At 39.4% G+C, this 22,301-nt stretch overlaps 1 protein-coding gene across 1 annotated transcript in view; it reads left to right on the forward strand.

The window, feature by feature from the left end:
* Positions 1–22,301, forward strand: part of EIF3H (eukaryotic translation initiation factor 3 subunit H) — an 81,717-nt gene that overhangs the window by 5,518 nt on the left and 53,898 nt on the right. The window contains exon 2 of the mRNA XM_070942046.1: positions 4,152–4,308. Coding sequence (XP_070798147.1) covers positions 4,152–4,308 — 157 coding nt within the window. The remainder of the gene's footprint in view (positions 1–4,151; positions 4,309–22,301) is intronic.

A 22,301-nucleotide genomic window follows, 5' to 3' on the forward strand; every position in this document is an offset into this window, starting at 1 on the left:
AATCCTGGTTTAGGACCATATAGGGAAGAGAGTCAAACACAGAAATTAAAAAGGCATGCTGCTTCATCGTAACATAATATTTTGGCAACTACATCAGAATTTAAGCTGCTGTTAGTTTAAAGAAAAATAGTATACCTAACGTCTTAAATGTATTCCCCAAGTTTTGAAAAATGCCGGTGATAAAGACGGGATACTCACATTTAAGATTCATAAAGTGAACGCTTCAGATATAGTCACTTGCTTTTTTCCCCCCCTCAGACCAATAATTTCTGATGATCAAATATGTGTATCAGATTTATGATTCCCCTGTTCAGGCTCTCTTCTCTAAATTTAAAATGACACTCGAAATTCAGCTAGAGTCCATTTGAAAAATGGCTTGTTGAAGGATGGTAAGGTTAACTGCTACCACACTTAGCTGTCTTTTCAAAATTGTTATACATGGAGCTGCTGGGAACCTGGAGAGTCATGTTTTAATGAGCAAGTAGCAATCACTCATGAATACTGAATCTGGTATTCCAGGATTTAAGAGATTGCAGCTACAGATGACTGAAATTCTAATCCTTTGTTATTCCTGAAATATTGTGCGTGTCTTCATTAGATGCTAAAGCAGAAGCTTGGTGGCTTGAAGATACCAATACTAATGCTTATGTCTCTTGGGTAATATAACTGCTCTATCTTGGCAGTTTTGGATATCAATTGTACTTTAACTCTGACTTTTTCAACCTTGGGAAGTTTAAGATATATGAACTTCAACTCCCAGAATTCCTAAAGCCTTTCTGAGGAATTCTGGGATTTGTAGTCCATACATCTTAAAGTTCTCAAGGTTGAGAAACACTGCTTTTAACTTATTGCTGAATTTTTTGGCCCAGTTTCTTCTAATTGAAGAAATCCAGTTTCTTTTTTTAAAAAAATGTAAATCGGTCATGTGATCAAAATTCAGATGCTTGGCAACTGGCTTGTATTAATGACAGTTGCAATGTCCTGGGGTCATGTGATCACCTTTTGTGACCTGACGAGCAAAGTCAATGCGGAAACCAGATTCAATTAACCATGTTACTAACTTAACGACTGCAGTGATTCACTTAACAACAGTGGCAAGAAAGATTGTACAATGGGGCAAAATTTATTTAACAACTGTCTCACTTAGCAAGAGAGATTTTGGGCTCAATTGTGGTCATAAATCAAAGGCTACCTGTACAGACTGTTTGAAAATTATAGGTTGCCAAAGTGGGTTATATACATTCCTCAGCTTTGTGATAAAAAGAGTTTTTGCTGTGTACTATTTTTCTCCAGATTTATGCAAATTTACTTTATGATGAAGAGTCCCTGTTCCAAGAGAGATACTTATTGTCATGTTTTGCCCTTAAAGAGTTCTGATCTGGTGGTGAAACTATTACAATTGGTATTTCAATGCTACTGGTAAGTTGTCAGTTTTGACAATTTGTCAAGTTATCTGAACTACCATGTGTAAAATATGGTAGAGTTGTCTTTGATAAGGGCCTATTTTGTCAGTTTAATTTAAGACACATGCTTAAGGTTAAAATGGTGGAGTGGGATAATTGCATATTCAGCCTGGTAGTTAGAAATACCCCAGTACAGTAAATATTTGTTAGATATTTTGAACAGTAATGCAAAAAAAGTACACATTCTGAATTCTATACTCTGCTGGGTTCAAAGTAACAAAGAAAGAAAGCAGTCAAAAAAGGTTTCCTAGTTCAGAGTTGAGGCCTTTGAACTATAGTGCTGGAGAAGACTCCTGCGAGTCCTTTGGACGGCAAGGCGCTCAAACTGGTCAGTCCTAGAGGAGATCAACCCTGACTGCTCTTTAGAAGGCCAGATCCTGAAGATGAAACTCAAAGACTTTGGCCACCTAATGAGAAGGAAGGACTCACTGGAGAAGAGCCTAATACTGAGAACGATTGAGGGCAAAAGAAGAACGGGACGACAGAGAACGAGGTGGCTGGATGGAGTCACTGGAGTAGTAGGTGTGAGCTTAAATGGACTCCAGAGGATGGTAGAGGACAGGAAGGTTTGGAAGAATGTTGTCCATGGGGTCGCGATGGGTTGGACATGACTTTGCAACTAACAACAACAACAAAAGTTCATCTGGAAGTTCTTAATTCCACTGTTCTAACTTAGTCTTCCACGAAACATGTTGCTGGGAATGATTGGGGCTGTAAATGAAAGTTATAATTGGTGGAATCAGTTACCTAGAAAGGTGAACAAACCTCCATCACTGGATGCATTCAGACAGAGCCCGAAAGTCATCTCTAAGGTGTATGTTGTTAATCCGAATAGCTGTTTGGGGGTAGAGAGCATTGGGCCTGAAGACTTGATAGCTCTTTCCAGTTCAGTGATTGTGTGATTGCAGAAATCTCTGGTGGCTTCCATGTGGTGGCATCAGGTCGGACAAAGCTGCTATTAGCTTGTTCATTTTGACGACTTTGTAGCTAATGATACGGAATACTCATTTTCGTAGCAGCTCAAAGAACTAATTTCCCAGGGCACATGTTCCAGAAACATTTCTGTAGGGGTCTTCACAGTTTCTGCGTAAGGATTACTCTTGCACTGTGATGGTGACATTTCTCATTTTCTCATCTTAAAGTTAAAAAAAATGTCATCTTTGCCTATTCAAATCTAGAAGAGATTGCTTAATGAAACAGCTTCTACTTTGTGATTAGTCAAGCAGAAACTTTGTCTCTGAATTGCTGGAGCAAAAACTTCGTGATTGGGTTAGTTTGGAATGCTTTTCTCATCCTTATTGATTTTGGGTCTTTCTGAGCGTAAATTCCATTTAGATAACATGCTAATATTTTTAACATGTTAACCTATATAGATCATGGCCCAAATAATGTTTGTGTGTAAAAAAAATTAAATCTCTCCCCATAGATGTTAGTAGGTGAACTGATACTAGAGTTGTTCTTAATATCAATTTTGGAAGCGCTGGAGTATTTGCTATCACTCTTACCTACTAGTTCCACTGGATGATGTTGATTGCATTGTACCAGGTTAACTATTCTAAATGTACAAAATGACAAATTCAAATTATTGCTTGTGAAGTCTTATGTAGCCAAATACCACTTCAGCAGACTTAAGGGGAGGGGTGCGGGAAGATTTGCAGAAATGGAAATCAATACTTTAAAAAAAAAACTGCAGAAAGAAAAATCTAAGGGAAACCTGTTAAAAGCTATCAGGTGAATGGATGCAGTTTGAATACAGAATGCTTTTTTATTGTTTTGAATGGATGAAAAATGGGAAACCAGAACAACCTGGGCATCACTTACATCTTGAGTAGGAATATTTAGCAACAGAAGATTTGTTTCCAGTTCCCGCATTTTTAGATTTTTTCTTTTTAATAATAATGTTATTAAATATTATAATTACAACAGTCTGTTTTATTCATGAGTAAACATCTTATCACTACTTGTGAAGGCTGGGTCAGAACAGAATATAAACGTGATGGCGAACCTATGGCACATGTGGCACAGGTGGCACGTGGAACCATATTGGTAGGCATGCGAGTGTTGCCCTAGTTCAGCTCCGGCGTGCATGTGTGTGCCGGCCAGCTGATTTTCGGGCCTTCCGGGCCCACCGGAAGTCGGGAAACAGGCTGTTTCCGGCCTCTGCAGGGCCTCCAGTGGGGTGAGGAAGGCCCATTTTTCGTTCTCCCCAGGTTTCAGAGCCTTTCTAGGAGCCTGGGGAGGGCAAAAGCAGCCTTTCCCACCCCTCGGAGGCCCTCCAGAGACAAGAAATGGCCCATTTCCCAACTTCTGGTCCCAAGAGGGCCTCCGGGGGGGGGGGAAGCAGTTTTCGTCCTCCCCAGGCTCCTAGAAAGGCTCTGGAGCCTGGGGAGAGCGAAAAATAGGCCTACCGGGCCCACCGGGCCATCCTGTGACAAAAGCGGGAGCGTATGGGGGTCACACGTGCATGCGCACGGGGTGGGGCACATTGAATTATGGGTGTGGGCATGTACACGCATGAACCCCCCCCCCCCCGTGCTCCCCCCACTTTTGGCACTGGAATATAACATTCAATTCATAACTAAGCAAGTGGTTTTTTTAAAACAGTTATTGGAAAACAGACTGTTACCATAGATGAACTGGGTCTCCCATCTTAAATGAAATTGTCCTAATTTAACATTTATATTTCAGGTGGTGCTGAAGATCATCAAGCATTATCACGAAGAAGGCCAAGGCAATGAAGTGGTTCAGGGCGTGCTGCTAGGCTTGGTGGTGGATGATAGACTTGAAATCACCAACTGCTTCCCATTCCCTCAGCACACAGAAGATGATGCTGACTTTGATGAAGGTAATCATTTCAGATAACCTATGTACAAAAATAGTAAACAGTTTCTTGCCTTGTCAGTCCCAGGTCTTGTGGCCAATGACACATTTACCTTTATCTTTCTCCTTGTAATAATGTTGCTGAACTATACTTATACCAGAGTTTGATCTGATAAATTCGGTTATATACAGATAATTATTGTGATTCCTTATTCCAAGAATGTAGTGTTTAGACTGAATTCTTGGAGCCCATTTTTAGCTAATTCATTCTCTACAGGTAATTATCGAGTTACAAATGTACTGGAGCCTGCCTATTACATTCGTAACCCGAGGATTCCTTGGGGTGAATCACGTTAAATGAACATGAAAACTCCTTGCCTTCAACCATGCATTTACTAGTCTTATGCGCAGGTCATGTGCACGAGGTGACTCAGAGTGGGGAAAGGCATGGGGAACTGACGATTCAAGGCTTCCCCTAACTCACTGACATATCTCATGCTTCCCCCACCACCACCTCCATCCTGCCCGACTAGGTCCACTTACCTTTTGAAGGTCTTGATGAACTGTCTCCTCTGCCACGGTTTCACTTTGAACAAACTCTAGAGGGAGGTTGCATCCCTCTAGACTCCAATCGTCTTTGCAAAAAGCCCTTGCCATCAAAAATGGACCCGTGCTGAAAACGGAGCATGGGAGGGATGTGGCAGTGACTCTGTTTTCGACATGGCTCCATTTTTGGTGGCAATGTTTTTTTGCAAAGACGATTGGAGCCTAGAAGGAGATTGCACCTCTGTAGGCTCCAATCGTCTTTGCAAAGAGCGGCAAGAATGGAGCCCTGGAAGAACTCATCCCTGCAGGCCTCATCCTCATCAAGGAAACGGCAAATGGAGGGAAGGCCTGAAGAACTGACACCTTCCCTCCATTTGCAAAGCCTTTTGTCGCAGATCTTGTCCAGGCCTCTATTTGCAGAGAATAGAGGCCTAAAGTAGTGCTAGATCATGCGGAGGGGTATGTTGTAACTTCGAACGGTCACTAAGTGAACTGCTGTAACTCGAGGATTACCTGTATTAAGACTGAGTTTCTTGGCAGGTCTGAGAATAAAACACAGAGAAGAATCTGGTAATTTTCTTGGGTCATTGTTCTTTTGGTTTGATTCTTTCTAAACAGTTTTTTCCCCTTTGAGATCTCCCCGTTCAACTTTTCTCAGCAGTGATCTTACTTCATTGCTTTAGGTGAGAAACCAACTGCTTGCTTTGCACCCATTTTTCTTTAGGATATAACAGAAAATGATTCTTGGCATCAAAGATACAGAAGGATCTTGCCAGACCTGAACATTGGGCGCTATCTAAATGAATGAAATTCAATGCTGAAAAAAGGAAGGTTCTACATTTAGGCAAGAAAAACAAAATGCACAGGTACAGATATATGGTACCTTGCTCAATACTAGTAACTGTGAGAGGGATCTTGGAGTCCTAGTGGACACCATTTAAATATGAGCCAGCAGTGTGCTGCAGCTGCCAAAAAAGCCAACACAGTTCTAGGCTGCATAAACAGAGGGATAGAATCAAGATCACGTGTAGTGTTTATACCACTTTATAATGCCTTGGTAAGGCCACACTTGGAATACTGCATCCAGTTTTGGTTGCCACGATGTAAAAAAAGATGTTGAGACTCTAAAAAGAGTGCAGAGAAGAGCAACAAAGATGATGAGGGGACTGGAGGCTAAAACATATGAAGAACGGTTGCTGGAACTGGATATGTCTAGTTTGATGAAAAGAAGGACTAGGGGAGACATGAGAGCAGTGTTCCAATTTCTCAGGGGCTGCCACAAAGAAGAGGGAGTCAAGCTATTCTCCAAAGCACCTGAGGGCAGGACAAGAAGTAATGGGTGGAAACTAATCAAGGACAGAAGCCACTTAGAACTAAGGAGAAATTTCCTGACAGTCAGAACAATTAATCAGTGGAACAACTTGCCTCCAGAAGTTGTGAATGCTCCAACACTGGAAGTTTTTAAGAAGATGTTGGATAACCATTCGTCTGAAGTGGTGTAGGGTTTCCTGCCTAAGCAGGGGGTTGGACTAGAAGACCTCCAATGTCCCTTCCAACTGTGTTATTCTATTCTATTCTAAATAACACATAGAAGGATGAGTCACGACGCTGGCATATTTGCTGCTGGCGTAATTAACTCCTAGGGTTGCTAGCAGCTTTTAGACTAATTTCACCAGCTTTCTGGAAGTGATCCACTTGGATCTCTGGCAGGGATATTTTTTCCCCATCTCTGAAAAACCTGGCTGAGTGAAGGACAAGCAAAGAAAAGGGGATAATGACCAAGTAAGGGATGTGCGGTTATGTTAACTTTGCTTTGGCAATATAAAGTAGGAAGATTGTAGGATTCAGTCTAACATGAGCTCTGCTGAAGAAGATTGAAAGGCCAGCAATTGCTAGAAGAGATCAGTGGCAGGGAAGCTTAATAAACCTCTCAGAATCCTGCCAAGTTCTGCTAAGATTTGCAGAATCTCTCCTTCCTCTCTCTCCATAGCTCTTCAAAACATCAGCAATGGTGGACCTGATCGCTTGTGGGTACAAATTCTTTATGGTGCTAATTTGATAATTGAAATTCCATGTGTGTGCTACTCAGGCTACCTTTTAAAGAAAGAATTGTGAAGTTCGTATCAAAATGGAGATCAATCTTTACAAGGGAAAACCTCTGCCGTTTGGTAATTTATTTTGGGCACTGTAGTGTCAAAACTAAATATCTTTTAGAAATGATTATTGACACGAAACATCTAATCATACTCTGGCAATACAGTCCAGGTCAACAAAGCCAACTTGACATGATTATTAAGGGAAGGCTTCTGAATTCAATACTTTAGAAGAGTCCTAGAAGAAATTACATTTCCAGCTTTTCTCTTCTTAGAAAAAAAAATGTCCTGTGACTGTCTTGTGAGCAGTTGGAAATCAGTGGAAAAAAGTTGTAGTTGACACTTTTATTTTCAGAATATATTTAAATAATAATCCCTGTAAATTAACATTTGTATGCCGCTTAAACTCAGTCTCCTTGCTCAGCTGTCACCCAGAATGGCATCCACCTAATGGCAGTTAGGCAATTTTGCAGCATAAATAAGATTTCCAGCAACAACATGAGTATGTTAAAAATTGTGATAGCACAATTTTTATCAAAAAGAGTTGAAAATTCTAGTCCTTTTAAAGACGTCATAGCCATATTTTTTTGTTACTCTCTGAATCCAATATTTTTCTTTTTTCCAAAAAGGGAGAAATTGTTTTGTCTGAAAGCAATCTATGGATGATCTAGGATCATCCTATCTTTACCTATTATTTACCTATCTTTGTGACCATGCAATACTTATTTCATCTTCCTTCTGGTTTTGCCGCATGTGCTTGCTTACATATATGGGCTTTTATGAATATGCATATTTCCAAGCAGCCTGCATCTGTAGATGTCTTTACCTCAGATTTTGCCTTGAAATGGGGAAAACATAGCTGAGAACAAGGCCTCAAAGGATGATTTGACTACAACTTGAGGGACACCTGACTAGAAAGGATAGTGAATGCTTCCCTGCCAAGTTGTGTTCTCTTGTGGCATAGAAGGGAACAAGCCTCTTTAATTCAGTGATGGTAAAACTTTTGGACTTGATGTGTCAAAAATTCAGAAAATGTCCATCTTGACTGCTGTCGTGTCCACACATATATACAGAGACAAAAAGAGGCCTCTTCTCCAAACTCTCCTCTGGATGCCTCTTTCTGGACCCTCTGAAAGCCATGCAAGAAAGCCCTACATTCCTGTGCAATTTTCAAAGGCTCCAGAGGCCTTCTCTGGAAGTTGCACGAAAGGGCCCTTCTCTTGCGGGGTCTCCCTGGAGCCTCTGAAAATCACAGAAAAACGCTCGCACAATTTTCAGAGTCCTAGTGGACAATCATTTAAATATAAGCCAGCAGTGTGCTGAAGCTGCCAAAGAAGCCAACATAGTTCTAGGCTGCATAAACAGAGGGATAGAATCAAGATCACGTGAAGTGTTAATACCACTTTATAATGCCTTGGTAAGGCCACACTTGGAATATTGCATTCAGTTTTGGTCGCCACGATGTAAAAAAGATGTTGAGACTCTAAAAAGAGTGCAGAAAAGAGCAACAAAGGTGATTAAGGGACTGGAGGCTAAAACATATGAAGAACGGTTGCAGGAACTGGGTATGTCTAGTTTAATGAAAAGAAGAACAAGGGGAGACATGATACCAGCAATTCAATATCTCAGGGGTTGCCACAAAGAAGAGGGAGTCAAGCTATTCTCCAAAGCACCTGAGGGTAGGACAAGAAACAATGGGTGGAAACTAATCAAGGAGAGAAACAACCTAGAACTAAGGAGAAATTTCCTGATAGTTAGAACAATTAATCAGTGGAACAACTTGCCTCCAGAAGTTGTGAATGCTCCAACACTGGAAGTTTTTAAGAAGATGTTATATAACCATTCGTCTGAAGTGGTGTAGGCTTTCCTGCCTAAGCAGGGGGCTACACTAGAAGACCTCCAAGGTCCCTTCCAACTCTGTTATATTCTATTCTAGAAGCCCCACGTGTCAGCAAAAAAGACATGATGTGTCACTATGTGATACGTGTCATTGGTTCACCATTAGAGCTTTCGTCCCACAAAGTAATGTGTCATCCAGCAAAAGGGAGAGAAGAAAACCAACTATGGAAGTGAGGGAACATGCTGGATAGGATTAAAAGTGCAGGCTAAAAAGCCAAACCAATCCCAGGCAATTCTTGGAATTCTGTGATATTTTTTTTTTTTAAAAAACCCTATTTTAAAATATTTTGGAACCCAGAGACAGTTATAAGCTCCAAACAAATGGATAATAACTCTAGATGAAAGGAATTTTTTTAAAAAAAAAAATTACTAGATTTATGTTACTCCTTTTATACATTTCATAGCTGGACTATTGGAAATGAGAAGAAACTGAGGGAAGTTCCAGACAAGTGGACTGAATTAAAATGAGTGTAATAACGATGTGGTATTTCTAAAAATCACTGATGAAATCAATGATGAAAAGGCAGAAAGAATCTGAGGGATGCCTCAGATCAATGATCCATTGTCCATTTTAGAATGGGGGCACTTCAGGATTCGACTTAGCTTTCTACCAAGGATGATTTGTGAATTTTCTGGCTGGCATTGTGATTTAATTGTTAGGATTGCATTTAAATTTATCCACCATTTGTTATCCTTGTGCAGTACCTTAAAACAAGACCTTTGAATAAATTACATAAATCAAACAATGATCAGTGAGGTATATTTTAATCACTGGTATGTGTCTCATGCTTACCTGTTTTTTTTTAATCAACAATAGATCAGGTAATATCAATAGACCTAGATAATGTATACATAAACAGAAGCTATCACAACTGTGCTCCTTCATTACACTAAAGTATTAAGAGGTGACGGATGATTCATGAGGATATATATGTTTGTTCTGAATCCCCTTTATGAAAATCTGCTGAAATCTGCCAAAATCACAATTAAAAAAATAATAATCCCCAAACAAGCTATATGACAGTGTGAAAAATGAGCTCACAAAATGAAGTTTCTGCCATACCACTGTCCCGGAAAGGGGACTGCAATAAGCAGCAGCAAAGATCACGGGATATAAATTTCAATTTGCAAAATTATGTCAGTAAATGCTTTGTGTTGTACTGTTATTGATTCAGTGTTGATGAATTTCCCACCAGATTGCAATACAATCTTCAATTCCCAGCCAAGCTACAGTTCTTGGAATTACAGTTCCAACAAAAAGAGAACATAGAACAAAGTATCATCATTTCGGTCCCTTCACACCCAAAATGCCACTTCATTTGTAACGTCAGGCAGTGTCTTAACACAATTCATTTGAGAATCATCCCCACTGTAGATAGTGCTTCCTTTTAAATAGATATACATGGAATTGCTAAGTGGTGAAATGTTGATTTTAAAGATCAGTAATGCATTTAGCTACTCCTGGCATTGAATAACTACTATCTTGTAAATGCTGTGCATATTCACGTTCTGTACAAGAGATACTTTATTGGTGGAGGACAGGCCTCTCAACAGTTACTTAGCCATGATAATAGAGTGTAGTTCCCAGGATCAAAGACAGTCTATTTTGGAGCATGTTATCTGCCCTAACCTTTGTTCCTGTTTGTAAGTTCGAAGAGGCATTTTGATGTGTGCCCATCCATTCTCTCACATTGTTCTAGAAAAGAATTTGAGCACTGTATGAGATCTTCCAGCTGTCAGAGTTCCAAGTAACAGCCCAGATAAAAACAAAACTCCAAGGCCAGAGACTTCCTCAAAGTATAGATTTACTAGGCATGTCATATTGGCACGGCTGGTGAAAACCCGACTCTGAAGGTCCCTGGGTTTTCCCCACCCAACTCAAAACCCAAAGTTCTTCTCCCCATTACACACAACCATCACATGCCCCAGTCAGATCACAGCCCCAAGCCCAGATGACTCCCATCCACACACCGCCAGGTGCTAGTGAAAGGGTCCTTGGCTCCCAGAAGAATGTTATTTTGCTTACATATTTCTGCAGCTATCTCTACTTATCTCCCTCCCTTTCCCACAGCTCTATCCAGTCTCGCTGTGGCAACCTTGAAGACGTTTCAAGATGGCTCCAGGGTTGACATCAGCCTTTTAAAAACCTGTCCCTTAGCTCTCAAACAAAAATGGCACTTAATAGATTCTACAGACAGGCTCTTCTGAACAAGCTTACATGCTATGCCACAGTAATTTTGATGCCTTATTGCTGGTTCTTTGTGCCTCTTCTCGGGAGTGATTGATGGGTCATATTCATTTTCACATCTGTTGTTGTACAGTATTGCTTAGACAGATGGCGATACTCTGTCATCTCTTTGGCTCCGCATGAATTGGGACGAGAAGGACTTGTTGGAGAAGTGACCGTAACTTATTTGATGAGACAAATGCCTAACACGATAAAGATGCCATCTATTTTAAAAAAAGGTCAAGTAGACGGTATTGCAAACAATGGGAAAGCCAAATAATAATAGGTAAGATGAACAGTGATGTTGCAGATTTGAGACCATTTCAGCACACCTGAAGCCAGTTAATGGGGATAAAATATTCTGGAAATGGTATGAAATGACTGATTAAAAATGAAGACAGCTTGCGCATCAATAGGCAATAGTGACTAGTTACATAACTAGCATGGTATTAGGTAGCATGTAATGTTCCTTTCCTTTGATCTAGTAATGATAAACCCAAATATAAGAAGAATGCAAGATATCCCCTACTTGGTTCTTTCTTCTTCTTCTTCAGTTTCTACAAGTAAAGAATTCAGTTGCAGTCCTTAAGGAACAAAGATTCATTTCTCACTGTGAACTTTTAAAAAATGCATACGTTTATCTACTCTGGGTTACTTCAAAAAGAATAAACAATAAATCTGAAATAAATTCTCATTTAATTTGCTAGGTTAGTGGTTCCTTCAGGCTGGAAAAGGTTTCAGGTGGAATTATTTTCTCATGCACTTCCATTAGATTTACTTCTATGAATTGGGCTCATCTGCTGCACACCTTTTACTTGATGAGGTACAAAATAAATCTGTTTCAGGTAATTAAGCAAGACTGTACCAGAATTATAATAAACACCGAGATTGGGTACAGTAGTATTTTTTTTAAAGTGAGATAGTTATTGGAATATCCATTAGGGGGCATTGTTAGCCAGCTTAAAAGCAATTACTTTTCATTTGTGCTGTTACCATGAAATAAGGAATTGGGAAGGAAGAGGAAGCTTTTTTCATTTGTTAAAGTTCAGACATGTTTTATGTTATCACCTTCAGTAAATAGTATAATAAGCCCATTGTAGTAACTTCAGATCAACAATTTATTGTGAGGCCCTTCAAGCAGATACCTCTCGTTTTAAATGAAATGAGCCATATTGATTGGGATGTATTTCTGCTGATTTCAGTATCAAATTCAAGGAGATGTTGTCTTTTCAGTGAGATGGAAGCTGTGCTTCAAAACAATCATTCCCCCCACCCCCCACTAATATTTAGACAAAGGACAAATGGTTTAGAGCCTGTGCATATGTAGGCAAAGTCCAAAATTTGTCTGGAAAACTGTTTTGATGATTCAAGAGAGAATTGGTTGAAAGTTGACATTTCAGTCAATTGACTTTGATTTCCAGTTCTCCTTGGAAAAAGCTGTTTCCATGCATAAGTTCAAGTTGTCTTTTTTTATTTACTATGTCAAGTTGATTTGGAAAATTGGATTTAACTCATCTTCAAGTTCTAATCTTGCAATTTTAACCCTAGTAGGACATCACAGAGACATTTTTGCCGTTACTCCCATTTCTTGATTGTTGATTCATATCTTATTACCTATCAGTTTTTATAGTGGAGAAGTTGCAGAGCTTGTGAATCATTCAGAAAACCTTGTTTGGATCTTATTGGTGCCCATATACTACCTTTAAAAAAGTAATAAGTTATAAATATTTCAAATAATTCATTAGGTTTGACTTCTTCTCCCTTTGCCTTCCTGATGTCAGCTTTGCTACCTATATAATAACATTTGGGGATGAATAGTGGTAATTCTATCAAGTTACTCACTATGGAAAAAAACAAAACAAATTCATGTTATGAGGAGACCAACAGTAACATTACATTTTATTATGAAATGGTATCTCTGAAATAACTTCAAAGTTATCTTTTAACATTTAATTCCCAGTGTTCTCTACAACGTGCTAGCTAATTTTTTATTTTTAGACTGTTGGAAACATCGTTGGGTTTTCAATTTTCTCTTTCTTAGAATGCATGTGTTTTCTGAAGTTTGTTTCTGGATATTGCCAAAATATGTAAAGGGTGTTAAAACTGTAGCAAAAATATCTTCACAAACCGAAATCTTAAAGTAATAAATTGTGTATATTTAGAAAGGAACACTTTTAAATGCAGTTTGTTCATATCCTATGGATTGAAAATATTGCAGTCAGGGAGACAAGCTTCAGGATTTTGTCCTCTTTTTTTCCCTTCACCATTGTTTCTAAATTCAATAACAGTTTGCTCTTGAGAAGGGTATAAAAGCAATTTGACATGGCATAAAAATTCCAGTTTTTTTTTTCTTTTAATGCTTTAATGCAAACATCATGGGATGTGGGTACATTATGTATATAATTAAACCCTTTTAGGGCTCATTTTTAACAGCTGTAATGCATAAAATTATCCTAATTAATCTTTTTACATTGTTAGCCTATTTATGGACATTGTCTTTAAAACTTTGCATGAGAAGAAACATCTAATTTTTCATGATTTAAAGTTTTATATATGACCCGCAGAATTTTTTTTAGTCAAGAGTTTCTTGCTGTGCTCAGTTTAATTTTCATGATTTAATTTTTATTTTCTTCTGGTTTTTTTCCCCCCTCTCAATCTGTTTTATTTCTTTACAAGTATTTAATTTCCAGGTCACATTTCATTGTACAAATCTATTCTGTAATACTTCGTTTAAAGTAAGAGAAAGGTTATTATTTATATAATATACTTCTGTTATTAATATTACAACTGATTTCTGTTAATTTGATTACTATGTTATAAGGAACACCTTGAGTCTTGAAAAAAGGGAAAAAAAGAATTTCTCTATTATGAATTTAGGCTACTGAATATACCTAAAATAATTGTGAATTGTGGGTATCACTTTGCCATTCTCTTTCTTTAGGTAACTGAGAAGAATCATGGAATGTTATGCTGTCTCTTTAATGAGGCTGCTAAAATATTGTGACATTTGTTTTAGGCAAGTAAACGAGTGTCCCTCTTAATTGATTTGAGAAGAAAGACTAAAAATTATTGTTGCCCTGCAAATGGTTATTTGCTTGTGCCATCCTTATTTTGTATCTCTTCATCTTCATTGTAATATATGCTGATTTTTCATCTAATAATAGTCTGTAAGTCTTCCCATAGTAGCCCATGTGTCCCAACTAAGTAACTACTACCTTTTCGTTACTCATGATTACATGAAAGACAGCGGTATACTCTATACTGTTCAGAAAGCACAAAACAGAAAATGCACACATTTTATAACTTATGAGACAAGCAGGTATTTAACAATCTTTTTATTTCCTTTGGCGTAAAATGTTAATTCAAACCATCACCAACTCCTAATGGCTGTTGTTTGTGTGGGGAAAATAACGTGCTATTAATTTTTATTTTATTTTATTTTTTTAAATACTAAATTGAAAAAAGATGTCTCCCCAGAGGGGGGAAAAAAGTACAAGAGTGGAAAATTTAACTTTTCTTTTTCAAGAATGATGTAGGCAGGAATCAGATGTAGGTATTCTATATAAGTATGATGATTTTTTAAAAATACTAATTTGTTAGAGTGCGTTGAACTAAAGTTTAAATATTTGTGGTAATAAATGTGCTGAATGTTCCATTTGTAAGTTATTCTGATAAGTTGTGGAAAAAGCCTTAACCAAAGATTATATACATTAAAATCCTTTTAGCCTGGACAGCTGAGAAAACTTTTAAAATGAAGTATGTTGAATAAAGCTAAAATCTGATATTTGAAAAGTAGAATTAAGAGCTTTACTTTTAACTTCGTTTGTATTTGAGCTGTGGCTATGTTGTGAATTTTTATATAGTTGATATTTATTTAAAAATTAGGAACATTAAAATATTACTTTCATTCTAAAAAGCACAGTTTAAGTGCCTTGATTTTTTATATAATGCAGTAAGATAAAGTTTAATTGTTTTCTTTCATAAAGTACTTGTTTTTTTTTCAAAATTAACATGTATACCAAGTGTTTAAAATTAATTTGTATGAAATATGCAGGTTTTAAGTGAAATTCTTTTTAAGTTAATATAAAAAAAAACAGCATCATTAGAATATAATTTTCAAAAGTTGAAGTCACAAAGATTTTTGGTGCTGCTGTTATGGATAAGTTACTTACTTACTTCAACAATAAACTCCCTAGAAAAAAATAAGATATATAACAAAGATAACGATGAATTCTAAATCGCCATTGTTTGTACATAGAACAAATCTTCATTTCATGACTGACAAAAAGTAATTGTAATATAAAATAAGTTTAAAGAAATTGAAACTAATTTTATACCAGTTTAGCATAAATTTACTTCGAAATCAGTTGGACCAAGTCTAAATTAAGTAATTGTTTTCGTTGCTGAAATTGTTCCATCTTTTCTCCATTTATTTCAAACAGCTCATTGTTTTTGGTTTGATTTGGTATTGCTTTTGTACTTGCTTGGAATGCTTTCTTGGAGTGCCAAGCAGTTTTATTAGACTTAATGTTCTGTACTGCCTCACTTGGTAAGTGAATTTTCCTTTATTGTTACAGATGCTCTCAAGCTATCTGATAAAAAGCTAATCTTTTGCTGTTGTTTTCCTTATATTCTTTCTCCCCACACCTTTGTACCTTTTCTTTCACTCCTATAGTTTGACTGTCACCTCAGATTTAACTATTGCAATGAATTGATCCATATCTTTATTTACCTTTTTTATTTACCTTCTTGGAGGAAGTCCAAAATTTTAAAATGTAAGAAATGTAAGACTAGCAAGGGAGAAGTTGCATCAGTGGCTAGGTAGAAAGTTTGAATATCCATCAAAGTATTTTCTGCTTGTTGATTGTTTGACATCATTTCTTTTAAAAAAAGTAAAATCATTTTACTTGGATGCAAGATAAAATTCTTAGCTCTAAACTTCCTATTAATATACACACATTCTCCTTTTTTTGTGTATGTGAAACCTTCCAAGTTTATTGCAGTTGTATCTTCATATGTGCTTCTGAAACTATCAGGATAATAGATTTTGATAAACAAGAACTTTATTATATGCAATAATGTGAGTGCTGAAGCCAACTTTTTCATAATTAGTTTACTTAACATCTACAAGTACAGTCAGCATGGCCAAAGGCTGGTAGTGTCCTCACTCTGGGAGTTATAATCAGACATTCAGGTTGAACAGTTAGTCTGAAGACTGATTTATTTAGTGCATTTAAATATCTCCAAAGACATCATAAAGAGACTCTCAAAGAATAGTCACAATAAAATCACATTTGGATTTAGGAATAAAAATTATATGGTGACCATAAAGAATTGTCCAAGAGTTCAGTTGCTACTTAGGTCTCTGCAACAAAATTAGTTAACTACTGATCAGCTGGATCTCATGCAGCCTATGATGGAAGCAACCTTTAAATATTGTAAAGTTTATGGCAAGTGAAATAGAGTATACCGAAAGCCCACAAATGAAAAGCATTTAGTTTCTACAAAAAAACAATAGATGGAGAAAATGTACAGGTAATTGTCTCTGGCATGGTTATTTTATTTAAAGGTGAGAGAAGATGGTGCGTTTGAAATTAGGCGCTAATGGGTAATATAATTTTCTTAGGATTTTGTATTGGTGTGCATAAAACAAAAAAAAATGTGCTTTGTTTCAAACTGTAAATAAAATTTTGTCTTCAAGAAGGTCCACTTCTGTCTGCCTGCAGTTTGGCTGAAATTAAAAATAAAACACATTTGAGTATATTGGTCAGGGGAAACACTAGGATCCAGAAGCAGCTTTGGGGGAGAATCTCTAGATAGCAGCAAAGGGATACAGAAAATATTGCTTCCAGACATTTATCGTCTGGCCAGATTTTTGCAATCCCCATCAGGTAGACCTAACCCCTGCCTTCTTTGAACTTAGGGCAAGCATATGCCCAGAGGTCATAGGTGTTCTGATGGAAAGGAACAGTGATGAGAGAAAGGCTGGCTTTGAGCGCTCACATGAGATACTGCACTTCTGATTGATTATCTTCCCCCCAAGGCATGACATGTCCTGGCAGAAAATATTAAATTGATCCCAGTAAGTCTGTTAAAAGGGTTAACGTGTTTTAAAAATAAACCTCTTCTAAGTCTGTTTGCCATGGCTATACTTAGCCTTGCAGACAATCAGGGACATGATCCACCTCTCCCTTTACCCAGAATTTAAAGGCTAACCTGCATTTTTGTCACATCCTACCCTACTTATTTGCCTGACAATATGAGTTGGAGAGGGAGAGAGAGAGAGAGAGAGAGAGAGAGAGAGAGAGAGGAGGAGGGGAGGGAGGGAGAGAGGGAGGGGGAGGGAGGGAGAGAGAGAGGAGGGAGGGAGGGAGGGAGGGAGGGAGGGAGGGAGAGAGAGAGAGAGGATATGACTGCTGTAGGTCACCCAGGACGTAGCTAAGGTGGGATTTGAACTCACTGTCTTCTGGTCTCTAGTTTGGTGCCTTAATCACTACCAAACTGGCTCCACTGTGAAAAGTACTGGGCTTGCAGCGGCAGGTATCCCCTCATTTTTACCTCAGCTTTATCAGTACGTGGTGAAGGAGAAATTAAAAGCTCATAGAGTCTCTTAACTGAGGGGAAGTGTATATAAAAGTCAACGCCTGCTGTTTTTATTGGACATTTCTTTCCCATATTATAGGAAGGGCAGAAAGTGATTCATGAGGGATTCGTGTTAGTCACAGGCACCAGATGGAAAATGCCTTAGAATACAGCATCCTGTATAATGCTGAATTGTGATCTACGTAATAGGTGCATTGCCTTTGGATCATGCCTTTGGATCACCCTGTTGTTTAATAGCTGCTTCAGCCATCACTCGTTCATTTTGCTGTCCTTGAGAGCAGATACCTTGCTACGTATCCACAACAATATACGGCTATCTTGGAAGGAACACAGTTAATGTCCAAAGTAGCTCTTTAGATGGAAATACGTTTGGTGTCGTTCTCCCACTGAGCTTGGTGTCCTTCTCCCACCACTTGCCATAGTTGCAGACAGTCTTGATAGGTCTTCAGGTGCAAGCTTGAAGTAGCTTCCATATCATGCTCCTCTTGGACCCTCAGCATACCTACTCTGGGGGTTGGATGCACTTTACTGGCACATCTGGGTCAACATTACTACTATGGGGCATGAATTCAGGTTCAGGAGAGCATACTTTCTCATCCTCCTTCTGTCTTCAGTCCATGGGTTGTTAACACAGGATAATGGACCGTCTGCCTGAAGCTCAGCATCACTTATAATTATTGGGGGTGGGGAGAACACCCAGTAAATATTTGTTGTATTGTACACCATGATGTTTCCTAATCCTACATTATTGGTAGATATGCATCACTTGGAGCCATATGAATTGGCAGACGTAAAGAAATAAATGCTTGTTTGCTTTTCTATTTAATTACCATATTTTTTGCACTATAAGTCGCACCTGACCATTAGACACACCTAGGCTTAGAGGAGGAAAACAAGAAAAAAAAAATCAGGCGGAATCAGAGAGGACCACAGATAGATGTCCTCTCATGTGCCAGCTCTGCCTATTGACTCCTGCACTGCGGAAAAGAGACAGAAAAGGCAGGCAATGACAAAGACCGAAGAGGCGGGGTTCAGCACTGTAAAAGGACCCCGCCACCGCAGCCTGGCTGCTATTCACCAAAGGACCGGCACCGTTTCCACCCATTTTTGGGGGGAGAAAAAAGTGTGTCTTATGGAGTGAAAAATACAGTAAATCTATCATTGCCTATCTTAGCACTCAGTCTTTCTCTAATGGCGGTTACATCCAGAATGAATCTCATGATGTTATGTGCAATAAAGATATGGTTATTAGTCCCTCTTATGAGACTGGATGGCGGTATAAGAGATGGTCTTGAAGAACAGGAGGAAAAGTTACCGCCGTTGATTGGACAAGTGTGACTTGAACTCATTCCAAGAAACTAATTTGAGTAAACATCCCTTCCATAATTCACACACAGATAAAGTGAGGAGTGTGTGTGTGGGGGGGAGCACATTCAGACTCAGAAGATTGTGTTATTATGACTGTTAACAATAAAAGAAGTTCTAGACCAGTGAATCTTTTATTCACTGAGTGCCAAACAGGTACATGCTTCACTTACGCATGGCTCCTCCCTTGCTCTGCGCCCGCAACCGCTCCATCTGCGCATGCGCACGGCTTTCGCGCGGTTCCCTCGTGCGCTGCACATGCAATTGCACCATCTGCGCATGCATGTGGCTTTTGTGTGGCTCCCCCATGTGCTGTGTGTGCAATTGCACCATCTGCACATGGACACAGCTTTTGTGCATGCAATGCGCACACATGAACGCCATCTGCGCATGCATGCACAGGAGAGCTCCGAAGACCAGCTGGGTCTCCGGAAATTGCACGCAAGCGCACCAGAAGCCAGAACACCAGCTGGGGCGCATGCGCAGCTGCAGGTGAGGTGGGCGACAGCTCGCGTGCCGGATAGGTGGCTCTGCGTGCCACCTTGGGCACGCGTGCCATAGGTTCGCCATCACGGTTCTAGACCATCTGGCATTAGTCTCTTAGTCTGGTCCATCTTATCGAACTGACCGTGACCCAGGCAGAAGAATTCCAAAGATAATACCCAGTTGCTAGAAGCAAGATGGCTACTTCTCAGTGCCGCTGAATACAAATTAGGACATCTCAATCCTTCCACCAACAACAAGTTATGTTTCAGTCCATATCGGAAAAATAATGGCCCCATCTTGGTCTGTGTCCAAAACTAAACATCTGAAATGTATATTTTGGACCAGGCACAGACCAGTTAAAGCTAACTGTGCACATCTCTAGGATTTAGGGAAGGGGAAATTTAGTTGAAAAGAAGAAAACCTTAATTAGCCAAGCGTAGCAATCAAGGAAATAGCTTTGACATGATCTCCAAAGACTTTTATGTTTTTCTGTGGTGTTTTTTGTTTAACTTTCTAGAACAAGCAGGAGGGAATTGTGTATGTGGCTCCCTTCCTTCCTTCCTTCCTTCCTTCCTTCCTTCCTTCCTTCCTTCCTTCCTTCCTTCCTTCCTTCCTTCTTTCTTTCTTTCTTTCTTTCTTTCTTTCTTTCTTTCTTAAAATGAACTATCACATAATATCTGTAAGTTCCTTTTACTCTTATCAGTGAGTACCTACATTACAAAATAGCTGTCTTAAAAAAAACATAAACCCACCTACCTTCTCTGCTGCTCTTTTCACTGTCCACCTTTCATTGTGTCCAAGGCAGAATTGTTGTGTTGTTATTGTTGCAAAAGATGGCAACAATATTCTTGCACAACTCCGTTTAGCTATTCATTTAGGGTCGTCAACGATCTTGTTTAAAGCAAGGCCAGCAAGTAGAAATGCATTATACATAAATGAGGCAGTAGTTGAATGTATTTGGATAAGACACAGAATCAGATAATGCAGGTAAATGCCAGTATTGATTCTGGTTAATAGAACGTTGGAGGTAAATCAAATACTGGCAAATACAGCCTTACATAGAGAGTGTAAAATTGGCAGGACGATTCTTGACCTGGCAGCTTGCCGATAAGGCTTTGAGTATCCCCTAATGGTCTAAGCATGCAATTTTTTGATGTTATCGGGTTTATTATAACTAGCGTTTTCTCTTTGTCCAAGTCTGGGTTTGATTTTATTAACATAGGCTAGTATGAAAATACGCTAGTAAAAAAAAGAATATTTATCTGTGACTTCTGAGGCAGGGGAATCTCAAGTTTGGTTCTTAAATTCCTACTTGCCAATAACCATGTTTGTTTCTTGTTTTTGTTTTGTCTCTCTGGGTATGTAGGGGCAATTTTAATCGCATTGTCAATGAGCATCTCTTTCTCAGTTGCCTTAATATCGCTTTCCCTCACTTGTCCTTCAAGTCGTTGAGGGCTTGTGTTAATACGGTTCCAACACATCCTACTTTGCTCAGCAAGTGTGGTTTTGGTTCTGTGCATTGTTACCTCATATGGCACAGTGGGGCTGAACTCTAGACAAACATGCTTAAGGTTGTGCTGTAAATCATGCTCACCCAAGGGTACGGCCTTGTTAGTCCGTGGCTGCAGAAGTGAGAGAGTTTTATTGCACCTGGAAGACCAGCATATTTATTTATTGCACAAGCATTTCTGACTCACAGTTTGATTCATCAGATGCGTGAAATGTAGACTGGAGAAAGGAGTATATGTTTTTACACACACACGCACACGCACGCACACACACACACACACACACACACACACACACACACACACCATGGTAGAAGCAGAGGGGTTTAGCCAGGGATTCTAAAGGTAAGTGTACTTAATTTGGCTTCAAAAATTTTAGCAAGGGATTCTCTGACCGGTTGTTGGGTGAGCGTGGCCATGGTGGGCGCGGCCTAGTAAGCCTCCTGCACCATGGCGGGCGGGGGGGGGTATTTGCCCTCCCTGGGCTCTGGAAGCTTTCCTCGAGCCTCCAGGAGGGCAAAAACAGCCTCCTCAGGCTCTGGAGGCGGGAAACGGGCCCATTTCCAGCCTTCCCAGACTTTCAGTAGGCCCGTTTTTCACCCTCCCCCAGCCTCCGTACACACCCTGCACTTAACTGCATCCAAAACTGGCTGCTTGGGGATTCCTGGGAGGGGCGGGTGGGGTGGAAGGGGTGGGGTGGGTGAGTGGGGCCAGCCAGGAGTGGGATTTGGGGGTTGTCAGAACTGCACAGAGGTTCAGTTAGCTAGGGGTTCTCCCGAACCCTTGCGAGCCCTCTGCAGCCCACCCCTGCTTGTATAGTTTGAAACAGGGTCACAGGCCATGTACAGAGTTATACTAAGGGTACATAGCTGTGAATGGCGCTTTACTTTATTCCTCCTACCCCCACATGTTGCGTTTAGACAACCTGGAATTAAGGAGAAACTTCCTAACAGTGAGAACAATTAACCAGTGGGACAGCTTGCCTTCAGAAGTTGTGGGTGCTCCATCACTGGAGGCCTTTAAGAAGAGAAGAGACTGGACAGCCACTTGTCTGAAATGGTGTATGATCTCCAGCGGGTTGGACTAGAAGACCTCCAAGGTCTCTTCCAGCTCTATTCTGATTAAAAGACTAAGGGAAAGAGGCAGTATGCTTGCTTTCTCTTCTCTACTCCTATTCAAACCTTCCAATTGTCAAGCTGAAAGGGAACGTAGCGGCTATTAACCCAACAATTCTAGTATACATTAAACATTTGTCATGAAGGAGTTAGTCCGTTAATTGCTGCCCATTTAA

Source organism: Pituophis catenifer, unplaced genomic scaffold (genome assembly GCF_029215685.1).
Source record: "Pituophis catenifer annectens isolate HBS135680 unplaced genomic scaffold, rPitCat1.0.hap2 SCAF_3, whole genome shotgun sequence".
NCBI classification, from domain to species: domain Eukaryota; kingdom Metazoa; phylum Chordata; class Lepidosauria; order Squamata; family Colubridae; genus Pituophis; species Pituophis catenifer.